Source organism: Plasmodium yoelii, assembly GCF_900002385.2.
Source record: "Plasmodium yoelii strain 17X genome assembly, chromosome: 6".
NCBI lineage: Eukaryota > Apicomplexa > Aconoidasida > Haemosporida > Plasmodiidae > Plasmodium > Plasmodium yoelii.
The window spans coordinates 466923-480454 of NC_036178.2; the positions used below are offsets into that span (position 1 = coordinate 466923).

At 22.5% G+C, this 13532-nt stretch overlaps 2 protein-coding genes across 2 annotated transcripts; both read left to right on the plus strand.

The window, feature by feature from the left end:
* Positions 1–530: 530 nt before the first annotated feature.
* On the plus strand, positions 531–11210 carry PY17X_0609200 (cysteine repeat modular protein 3; the record flags this gene model as incomplete). The annotated part of the gene is made up of 3 exons (XM_022955358.1): positions 531–802; positions 1087–1261; positions 1437–11210. 3 exons carry the CDS (start codon positions 531–533, stop codon positions 11208–11210), a joined length of 10221 nt encoding a protein of 3406 aa, XP_022813148.1.
* Positions 11211–12546: 1336 nt separating this feature from the next.
* On the plus strand, positions 12547–13260 carry PY17X_0609300 (acyl carrier protein, mitochondrial, putative; the record flags this gene model as incomplete). The annotated part of the gene is made up of 2 exons (XM_022955359.1): positions 12547–12915; positions 13153–13260. The coding sequence occupies 2 exons, from the start codon at positions 12547–12549 to the stop codon at positions 13258–13260; spliced, it is 477 nt and encodes a 158-aa protein (XP_022813149.1).
* Between the last annotated feature and the right edge of the window lie 272 nt (positions 13261–13532).

The window sequence follows — 13532 nt, forward strand, 5'->3', positions numbered from 1 at the left end:
TTATAAATAGCTTAAATATAGACTTCTTTTTTATTTTTTACATTTTTTGTTTTTTTGATGAAAAAACCACACATTTAATAATTGTAAGATTAACATATACCATAATGCACAATTTCAAATATAATATGATCATATTGAGCAGACCCTCCATATCCATTATAAATAAAATAAAAATATGAATAATTGTATATTTTACTCCTATATATAATATTTATGCATATAATTGCTTTGCTGTGTTTTTTTTAATAATTCCTATATGTTCTGCATATTAATCTTACTATCATATTTATATATTTTTATTACAACACATATTTATGAAAAATAATTTAAAGACAAAAAAATCAAAATGCATAGGTTTGCATTGTCTAAAAATTCAAAAATTATAACAAATGAAAATTTTATATATTTTTATTTTACATTTATTTATTGTTATATATATTTGTAACGGCTTTAAAAAGAACTGTTCAGTTCTTTAATTTAAAAGCCTCATGCTATTTTTTTAATGATACTTTTTTAATCTATTATTAATAATGGAAATAAGAGCCGTTATTTTATTTATTTCCTTTTGTGCGTATAACGCCAATATTATTATAAAAAATGAATTTGTAAAAACAAAACAATATTACAACTATGAATACAACATAAATCGGTCCAATAATTATTTGCTGCCTCATACATATGGAATATATGCCTTTCCATTAGACAAAATAACACCAATTTATAGTACATTCGTTTTAAATAATAATAAATCCTTTATTCGAAATTATTATAAATTTGAAAAATATTCCATTTGTTGTTTGAGGTAAAAGATTTTTCTAAGAATTTAATATGTATATGGATTAAGTATAAAAAAACATTTTTTACATGAATTATATTTTTATATATGATCTCTATTTCATAAAAAGTATCCTATATTATTATTTCCATGTTTTTTATTAAATTGTTAGCAAATAAATAAGCAATAATATTCACATTCTCTTGTATTTATTTATAGCATTGTAATAATTTTTCGATACATACATGTAACTTTATATATCCATATAAACATTTTGTAGACTCATAAACATGTATATATTTTAATGTTAGATATTGTCAGTTAAAGATATTTCACAGTAATAATATAGAAATTTATAGTAGACAGAGTAAACAGAATAAAAATATTTTTATAGACATAATTTTAAGTAATGTATTGAATAAAAAACAACCACATTCGAATAATTACTTATATTATTTAACTATTAATGATTACAAATTTGTTAAGGTAGTGCCCAAAATTTTCAAAACTAAATATTTAACTCGTGATGTATCGAACACATCGTTTTTTTGTCTCTATATTTGATGCATATGTAAATATTGTTATGAATTTCTTTATCACAATTTGCATTTATTATTAATACTAAAAAATTTTGAAAAATATAATTACTTTATTTTTTAAGCATAAACAGGTGGGATGCAATGCAGAAAATTTAATTGGCACTCAGGAACAGATAATACAAGTAAATAAAAAAACAAAATATAGAAGTGATAAAACATATGGTGTTGTCTCATTTTTTATAGATTTGTACAAATCTATTCAAAATAAAACCATAGAATATGTACTATCAAAAAATGAAAACAATGGGCTATTTTTCAAAGGTATGGATGGCTTTAAAAATAATAAATGTTTTTTTATAAGTGTTACACACTTACCTTCGATATATTATGATTATTTTAATAAAAATTATGGTAATATATCATCAAAAAAACGAAAGAAACGAGACCTTGAGGAAATAATCAATATGGGAAATATATTCCACCAAATAAACAAACAAATAAATATTGCAACAAAAAGTCATGAATCAAATAAAACAATTAATAGAAAGGGAAATGTATACAATAGTAATAAAAATGGAAACACCATACAGAATCAGAATAATATTAAAAAAATAAAATATTCTAAGAAAAATAGTACTAAGTTTTTGAAATCACGATTTTTAGATAAAAAAATGTATTATTCAAATTTATCCAAAATAAAAAATAATATTTTGAGCACAATCCACCTCAATGGTAACTTATCTAATAATTTAAATAATTCTATAAAGATTAAATTTATTCCCAATCAGACATTTATACGAACCAAAAATCTTTTAATATCATTAAAAATATATGGTAGAATAACTAATAATGCTTATAATGGAATTATAAATATTCATAAAATTTATGAAGAATGTAATGGATTTTTAATTGCACAAGTTAAGATAACTAATATAACAGATCTATATATCATAACAGATCATTTTGAAATTAATAATATTGGAACGTATTCAATTTGTTTTAATATAAATATGACATATATTCCAATTGGTAAATTAAAAATCCAAAATAATTTAATTGAACAATTTGATATTATTTCTAATGAAAATTATATATCAACATTTAATTGCCCATTAAATGAATCTTCTATATTATTACAGATGGAATCATATATCGGAGCTATTAGTGTAGATTCCAACGGGAATTTTTCATATAATTATAATCTGCAATCGGAAATAAAAATAAACTCACAATCAAAAATTTATTCTATTGCATGTTCTTCATCAGGAAATTACATTGCTATCCTCCAAAAAAAATATATATTCATTTTGGAAAAGGATTTAAAAGTTTCTGGCGAAATCATTGTTCATTTTTTAGATAATCCAATTAGTATATTTTTAGATGGGAATATTATATATATCACTGATGCAAGCCGAAAAAATATATTTCGATATATTTCTATTTATATAACAAATAAAAATAAGGAGCATCAACTTTCATTATTAGACATTAGACTTAAATTATCACAGAGAAATAGAATACGCAATGGAAATTTCCAAAACGAAATTCATGATAAAAATGACAAAAATATTAAGAAAAAGTTAACAAAATGGGGAATCCCCAATTTATTACAACTAAATAAAATTATACAAAATGTCGAAGATAATGATGAGCCCCCAAATGGAGTAAGTTATGTTATAGGAGGTTCCACATATAAAGAAGATCCAGGAATTCGAGAAAAAGAAAATACTCATTTAAAAGCATTATTAAATGATAGAATTTCCTTAGTTTATCCAGCAGGTATTGTAGTTTTCAATGATAAAATGTATTTTGTTGATACAATTTTACATGTACTATTTTGTTATTGTTTAAAAAAAAAAGAAATGATAGAAATGTATGGTTATTTGAATTCACCAATTAAAAGTGATAGCGGGTTAGACCAGCCATATTCCTTATCACTATATTATTATGATGAAGCAAAAACAAACCTTTTATTTTTAGGTGAGTTATCTACATCAAGAATACTAATTTTTGAAATAGATAATAATATTAAATTATATCAAGTATATAATGATTTACCATTTAATATTGTCACTGATGTTATTACAACATCCCGTTTTTTGGTAGTATGTGGAATTAATTTAAATAATGAAAATATTACATCTTATATTACATTTATTGAAATAAAAGATTTATCCGATATAGAAATAAAATATAATGGATTCCCTTATTCATTCAAGCATAAAGAAGTAGTAAACATACCACCTTTAATAAAAAGTGATAATATTATAAAATTTAAAATGAATCAATATGACCATAAGATTCCAGCTAATACTATTATTACCGGATTGAAAATAGAAAAATATACTGGTATTATTTATGGGACAATAGAAATATCTGCTATATTTGATATAGAAATAACAATATATAGTAATTTTAATAAAAAAATATTAGTTTTAAAAAAAAACATTTCGTCATGCCCTAAAGGCCATTTTTATAGTAATAATAATAATAATTGTGAGTTATGTCCTATTGGCTATTTTAGTACATATGAAAGGCAAGATGCATGTAATAGTTGTGAAGATTATTTAAAAAACTCAATTACATTTTATCCTGGTTCTGATTCAGAAAATGAATGCTTATGTAAACCTGGTTATTACTTAAGAAAAAATAAATGTGTAGATTGCCCAAAAGGATTTTATAAAGATGTTATAGGAAATTTTAAGTGCCATTTAACATGTGAGCCAATGAAGAACAGTACTGTATCTGGAGCCAAAAGTTATGAAGAATTAAAGTGTTCATGTAAAGATGGATATTATACTGTTTTGGATTCCCTTTGTAAACCTTGTCCATTTCATAAGTATTGTTTATATAACCCCAAAAGTAATTATAATAAAGCTGATATCATAGACTGTGGCAATAATTCAGTAACATTGACTAAAGGATCATCATCACCAACTCAATGTGTATGTGATCGTGGATATTATTATGATATAATGTCAAATAGTTGTCACCCATGTAATTTTAATAAATACAAAACAACTATTTCTAATGAACCATGCGAAGATTTTGTGCAGAATCCGGTATATTCACAAGAATATTTACCTAATGAAAATTATATCCAAAGACATAATATACATTTAAAACAGACAAATAATAGTATGTTTTCTATGATAAAAGGATCAAAAATGCTTCACAAGGCAAATTTATGCGAAAGTGGATATTTTTATAGTATGAATAAATCATTTTGCTCTATTTGTAGATATAATCATATTTGTAAAGGGTCATATAATAAAATAACACAATGTCCTATACATTCTGTTACTACAAAGTTAAAAAATGATTCCTATTTAGACTGTTTATGTACACGGGGATATGGAAGAATAATTGTTAATTATTTTAATAATTTTTCTATATCTTGTAAACCGTGCCCATATGGTACATTTCAACCTCATCTTTCGGCTGGTGAATGTATACCTTGTCCACCTTACACTTTTACAAAAAATATAAAATCAACGTCTATTACTGATTGTATACCCAAAAATGGATATTATAACCAATATTTTGAATATATATATGAATATACAAAAACTAAGTTAATTCAAAATATCCCCAATTTTTTGCAACAATATCATCTATATATAAATGATCAGTATACAGAAATTAAACGAAACGTCGCTGAAAAAGACAAAAATAGAAATAATTTAAAAAATAATAGTGACACTCAAACTTGCTGTTACAATAGTGATATATCTTTTGAACTAAGAGGAAATAAATATGAATATTATGGCACAAAGGAACCATCTGATTACTTTAAAACATATGGGCAAAAATATAATAAAATCAATACCCAAGATAGCATGATATGCTCTAAATCATATAATAATGACGATGACAATTACAGCGAAGAATCAAATTTTTCTCATGCCAAAAACAATTTTAAAAAATTAAATATTCACAAAATAAATAATAACATACGACATTTGAAAGGTCCTTATAATAATATATTTCACACAAATTATTTAAAAAATATAATTTTAATGGACAGGGTAAAACATTACAATTTTTTTCAACAAAATCCTGATTTTTTCAAACTTAATAATACTAAAAGAGATAATATTCATTTTGATATTAATCATAATGATGATAAAAGGGGTAGAGATAAAAAGAATACAGATTTTTCGAGGCAATTTATTGGATTTAAAAACGTGGGAATAAGTTACTTATTGTTAGATAAAAATATAAAAAGAGATAATAAACAAACTACTAAAATCGGTAGAGAAAATGATGGAGGGGATACAATCGAAATGATAAATAATCACAAAAATGACATAAGCTTAATAAATGTAACAAAAATATCATCATCAATCACAGGAATCGAACAAACAATCAATAAAATAGATATCTTATCAGCAAATCGTATAGATTTATTAAAAACTATAAGAACAAGAGAACATATTTACAATTCCAGTAAAGAAAAAAAAATAATTTATAGTTGCTATGAAACAGACCAATTAATTAAACACACCATAAATACGATATATGCAATTACTATACCTGAAATAGATATAATATATTGTTTAAATAAATGCATTTCCAATGTATATTGTACAGGAATAGAAATAGACAAAAGAGATAATAAATGGAAAGCACATATATCTTATATTTTAACCAGAAGTTCTGGATCCGAAATTATTAATATTTATAAATGTAATTTATTTCTTTATGAAGACCCCGATTCATATTACGATGAAAACGATAAAAATATAAAGGGGAAAAAAATCAATGATATACATAAATATAATAGTACAAATAAAATAACAAGATGCATTATTCAAAAAAATTATATTTTCCAACTTTGGAAAATTTATACTTTTGAAAAATGCCCAAATAATTATTATTGTCTAGAAAATTCATACGAAAAATCTAAATGCCCTTTAAATTCTGTAAAAAAAGAATTTAAAGGTAAAATAAAGAATTGTTTATGTTTACCTGGTTTTTACTTAAACATAAATACTGAAAAATGTGTTGGGTGCCCTAAAGGAACTTATAAATATAGTATATCTAATGGAAATTGTTTAGAATGTCCTTTAAATTTAACTACTGTTTCTGAAATGTCTACTTCAATATATGATTGTGTTTGTAGAGAGGGATATTATTTTCAAGGGGATAATCAAATTGAATTGATCAATACAAATAAGATAAAACGAAATTTGCTGAAAAATTACAAACCAGGTAAACACAGCTTCCTTCAACAAATAAAAGATAGATTTTTAGAGGTGAATCAAACAAATAATTTTTTTAAAAACTCAAAAAGTATTAAAAACAAATTTACTGAACAAGAGAAAATGAAATACACTACTAAAAAACGAAAATCAAAATATGTGGCTAAAAATAATTTAATCTCAATTAATGATATAAATTTTATTCAATCAGAAAATATTCAAGTAATCAATTTAAATCCAATATATCAAAATACAAGAAATAATGAAAACTATTTACATTCTACAGTGGATTCTAAAGACAACAAAACAAACATATATCATAATATTGAAGAAAAATGTGTTAAATGTCCTGATAAAATGTTTTGTCCCGGCTTGTGGTTAAAAAGTTTTGAATTTCAAATTCATCACCCTCCTATTTTTTGTCCAGAGGGGTCGTTTATTCCTAAAACCACCATTATATCGACGGATATAAATAAATGCTTATGTAAAAAGGGATATGGTATAAATTTTAATAAGAATAAAAGTAAGAGTAAGAATAAGAATAAATGCATAAAATGTAAAGAAAGATATTATAAAGATGTAGTAGATGATTCTTTATGTGCAGGATTGTGCATGGAATATTCTACTTCATTTAAAGGGTCGATCAGCAAAAATCAATGTTTTTGTAATACAGGAAAATATATGATAAGAGAGTCCTCAAATGAAATTAAATGCATAAATTGCCCCGAAGGATCTTTATGTATTGGGGGATTAAAATATAAACCATTAAAAATATTAATTAAAAATATTAATTATACTAATATCGAAATGATTGACCATACTGTTCCGTTTCCCCAAAAGGGATACTTTGCTACCTTTGAGATTATGCATCCAAATTTTTCTTGGACACCATTAAATTCAGTAAATCTTCAAATAAACAATTATAATAATTCTGATATAGTGCTATCGGACAAACTATTGTTTGATGTTTTTTATAAGAAGAGAAATTATGTCGAATTGGAAGTAGACAGATTTAGAAATGGTAATAAGACATCATTATTGAGAAAAAATACTATATTTTTTAGAAAGAAAATAATATTAGATATTTCTGATAATAAAAATAATAAAGAAATATATTTTTCAAAACAAAAAAATAAAACACCTGTGCTGATTACAGAAAACGGAGAGCAAATAAAATACAAAAAAAGTTTTCTAACTGTTGATAGAATACCTGATTTTCATATATGTCCAATTATGAAAAAATGTGTAGGAGGAATAAATAATTTATGTTATGAAGGATCAGAAGGATATTTATGTAGCAAGTGTTCTAACAATTATGATACAAAATATTTTAGATCCCAATGCTTTAAATGTCAAAAAAAAAAAATAGAAATATTTAACTTTATATTGTTTAAGATTGTTTTTTATGTATTAATATATTTTTTAATATATTTAAATTATTTTTGTAATATAAAAAAAAATTTTGTGTTTATAGGTATATTCAAAATATGGTATGCATTTATTATTTCGTTTTTACCATATATATTTATAATGGATTCTAATTCACCTAGAGAAGAAAATTATATATTATATTTCCAATTTTTTACTAGTTTACCTATAAGATTTATTACACAATATTTAAAATTAAATTGTTTTATTAATTCATATAATAATGAAAAGTATATATATGTATGGTATGTTCAGAGATTTATAAAAATTGCAGAGCCTATAATTGATTGTTTTTTTATGGTTTGTATATTTATATGCTTTTATATAATATACACATGGTGGAATCATCAAAAAATAAGTCTTATCCAAAAAGTTATTAAAAATCAAATAAATAAAGAATATAACAATAAAGAATATTATCAATACGTGTCTGATTTCTATTATCATTATTATCAAAAAGGGGTTATAGATACTATAAATAACAAAAGGAATAAAACATATTTAGAATCTATGAAGTATGATTGTGATTCTTTTTCCTCATATAATTCTTTGAGTTTTAGGACACCCTTGCTCAAAAAATGGAAAAATAAAAAGTACTCCAAGAAATTGAATAAAAATAAACTCCCTAGTGTAACATCGTGGAAATCGAACAAAAACCAAAGTTCAAAATGGATCAATCAAAAAGTATCCAATAAATCCCAAAAATGGATAAACAAAAAGGAAAAAAAAAAAAAAACTAAAACAATTTCATTAAATAATATAAATTTTTCGGAATCATCAAGTTTTTCACGCAATAAAAAATTAACAAAAGAAAATAGTAACGAATCTGATTTTTTAGATGTTATAAATTTTAAAAAAGATATGTATCCCAAAATACAAAAAACAAACAGTTTTCCTATCGAAGAAAATAAAACAAAGGACAATTATTGGACATGCATATGTCTACTAAATATATATAATATTAAAGCTATGGGTATATTTCGATATATTCATCCCCCTAATATTAGTATACATAAAAAAATTGGAAGTATATTATCGGATTTAAATGCAATATATATAATTGTGTTTTATATACATTTTCCGTTTACACTTATGAGTATATTAGAACTGGTTTGGTGCCAATCAACAAAATATAAAAACAAACTACCTATATTAATATTATATCACATGCCTTTACAAGTTTGTAGTTTTCAGAACAAATTATTTTTATCAGGAGTTATGTTTTCTGCCCTTTTCTTTTTTATTTATTTATTTTTATTTATAAAATATTTTTGTGACACATTTAAAAATTTTAAAGTTTTCCAATCCTACGAAAGACATTTTAAATTTTATTTTTTATTTAATGGATATAATTATCAGAATCGATGTTGGGGTTTTATTAATATAATAAAAATTATATTGTTTGTTATATCATTTATGTGTCAATTTTACACAAATAAAATTAATAATTCAAGATATTTTATTTTTTCAAGTATAATATTTATTATAGTTACAGAAATTACGCTTATTTTATTATATTCACCATATGATAAAAGGTCTAATAATGTTTTACAAAAACTTAGCCTTTTGTCTATTTTTTCAGTACTCATAACATATTTAACTACACAAATTAGCTTCTTTTTTGATTTTTACATAATAAGTATATTACCATTTATATTGTTTATTTATTTTCACATACATACTATAAATAAAATTATCCTAGAATTTGCATTATATAAAAATATTTTAATGAAGCCTACAAGACAAAATAAAAAACTAGATTCAGAAGGGTTTCTAAATGAAAATAACATTTTCTTTAATTCCTATTTAAATACAAAAACAAATATCCAAAATAATGATGAAGGCATTATTTCCTCAAACAGTAAAAAAATAAGTAGAAAATATAAAAGATATAAAAAAGAGATTTATTCAAAAATAAAAGAGAATTGTAATTTACTAGATTTTGTTTTAAGAGTTAATAAAATACCTTCATTCTCCATATTTTTTAATGATAAAAATGAAGAAATATTTGTACAAGATTCAAATGATTTAATAAAATGTAGATATGAAAAAAACGAGAAAGATTTTAAAAAATATAATAATTCTCTCAAGATAAATCCAAATATTATTCCTATAGATATATTATATTCTGATTTACTTTATTATAACACAAATAACCAGAATAATGAAATATTTATCAATTTAAATAATTCAAATGCCAACAAATATTATTATAGTAGTAGTGGGTCTAAAATGAGTAAAGATGAAAGTCTATCGAATCAAAATGGGTTAAGAGAATTTTCAAATATAGAAAAAATTGTAGAACCATCAGAATCATATGAAGAAAAAAATGTATTAGATAATCAAATTCAAAAAGATACGTCAAAAAATCACAATTATCCCTTAAATAAAACTCATTTTATCAAATGTCTCACTGATGCCATAAATATTTTGTTTGTTAATCAATGCTATAATCAAATATCTGTAGAATGGTTAAGCTTTGTTATAAGGTTTTCTATATGCTTTATACACTGGATGAAGAATCATGATAAAAACATAATTGATTTCCCTCCTTTAAATAAAAGGCAATTCGAGTTAAAAAAAAGGAACCTTTTGTTTTATTCTTTATTTAGTTCATATTCAGAATTATATTCTTTATATTTTCATATAAATAAATATAATAAATTTATAACAGATAAAAACGATTTCGTGAAAGCCGAAAATTTAGAAATGTTCTACAAGTATTTAACTGAGCTCAATCAAATAAATATACAAACTAATGGAGAAAATTCACAAAGAGATAATGATAAAATATCAGAATATTTTGTTCCTTCAAATTTTTTAGATGATGAATTTTACATGTGTGAACATGATATAATAGCAATGCTATTTGATAAAAGTATCTTTAGAAACTTGTCGATTACATTAGTAGAACTACAATATGCCATTTATATGATGCAATTTATTGAAAGCAAAAGATTATCAATTTTAATTTTTTTGTTTTGTGAAAAAAAAAAAAAAAAAATGATTAAAGAAAAATCATATATAAATATGATAAAAGATACTAAAAGATATGTACAAAATATCCTAAGCAATAATACGGGCATCGATCAAACATATGAGGTCGAGCATCGTTATTTGAAAGAAAATAATAATATAATTAAAAACGAAATTAAAGCGTTACAAAAATTAATTAATAAAAAACAAAATAATAAATATCCAAAAATTGATAATATAAAAAGTATCATAACAGATGAAAATGACAAAAATCAATATGATAAGTAATGTACACAGTTATATTGTTAAAGTATTGAAAGGGATGTTGGATAACTCATAATCTCTGACTTATAAAACTTATCAAGCGAACTATTACATAGAAATTCTCTATTTTTATTAACATTATGTTAAGTACCCACACAAAAAACAAGTCTACTAATCCATACACGATACTATGTATATTTATTTTCTTTATGCATATCATAAACCAATTTAAAAGGTAGAAAACAGAAATAAAGACGTGATATATTGCATAACAAAATAAATAAATATATATATATAACATTTAAAAATTATGTAGAATAAAACATAAGAAATAAAAATATAAACAATTTTTTATGACATGCAAAATTTTTCATATACATGATATATCACCATATATATACTTACACACCCTGATAATATATTAATCAAAAAATGTATTGATTTTCCCCTATGTGGTTCCAAAAAGGTATGGATATATTTTTTTTAATGTATAGAAAATATAATCGAAAAATATATTGCTCATATTAATTGTATATATATTTATTAATATATTTATATAAGTATTGTTAAACTGAAACAATGGAAAAAATAAACTAGTCAAATTGTATTATTCACAATTATATCATTATTCAGTAGCAAGCTAAAATTTTGATATATATTTTTTGTTCTAAAAATTTGTTAACGTTATAGATAATACACCTTAGCACATAATATTAACAAGTAGTAATGCCTATACATATATATTATATAGTGACATTAAATGACTGGGCTTTTAATTATAAGTATTATTGTGATAATGGGAATAAATACATAATATATAATAAAAAAATATATTAACATATTTTCCCTTATATAATCAATCATTTATTTTTAAAAAAATATAATTGAAAATCATGATAATGTAATAAATGCACTTATATATTACTATAATATAATATGTAAAAAAAAATAAAATAATATTGATGTAACACGCCATAATATAGCGAAAGAATAAAAAAAAACATTTCAAATATCAATATGTACTATAAAAAACAGACCATTCCATTTCTTTAAAATAAATTACATTCAAATTTGTATAGAATAATAACTTATGCTTATTGTATATAAATGAATAGAATGAAGTATAAAAAAAGCTATATGCATATAATAATATAATGACCAAATAAATAATATATATCATACATAACAAGTTTCCCTATTTGTTTTTATGAACATTCATATCTTACATTAGAAATATAAGAGTTAAAAAATAAACATAGCCCTATTCGAAGTGGAATCAAATAGTATTTGGGAAGAATAAAACAAGAGAAAAGAAAAAAAAAACACACAGATAATTATATAACACAATCGTTATGCGAAAATGAGAAATAATATTTTAAGAAAGTTTATTATAAATAGTAAAAATGTAAAAAGCTGTAATGTATTAAAAAGAGGATATTTTGCCAGTATTCTCTCAAATAATGGAATGAATTATAAATATAACAACTTATATAATATTAATAATTATTTTATAAGGGGTCACGAACAAAATAATACTAAATATTTTTCAACAGAAAAAGAAGAATTAAGTTCATATACTAAGGAGCAGATTGAAGAAAAGGTTTTGAATGTTCTAAAAAAATATATATCACCTGATGCAGAAATTAACTATAATGAAGATTTAGAAAAAAATAAAACCAAAGATAATAGAGCATGGGATTTTTTAGATACTGTGGAATTTTTAATAGATGTAATTTTTTCATATAATATGCATATATGTGAGAATGTTTCAATTTATTGTATAATTCGTAAAACTGTTTAAGGATTTGTACATATATAGAGTGAAATTTATGCACATATGAAAATATTGTGTAGCTTAAACTTGAAATACCATAATTTTGTTACACATATGAAAGGGGGTTTGTGTACATATATTATATTTACCAATTTGTTATTCTCATCTTTTTTTCTCTCCTTTTTTTCGCAGGTTGAATCTGAATTCAACATCACAATACCAGATGAAACAGCTGACGGTATAAAAACAGTACAAGAAGTAATAGATTATTTGGTTCAATTAAATATTAAGAAGGTTTAATTATATTCCTATATAGTATATTTTAAATAATAGATAGTAGCAATATAATTCTAATGGATTTTTAAAATTTTCTACAAACATATAATTTTGCAATTAATAATCAAGTATATGATACATTTTTTCATTTTATTTTTTATTCGTAATCGAAATTCTTATAATTATACATTTTGTTTTCCTATGAAGATTAACTCTTCGATTATGTAAAATATATAGTTACGCATATTATATAAAAAAAACATAAATATTTTATTTTTTTTATAAAATAAACTTCG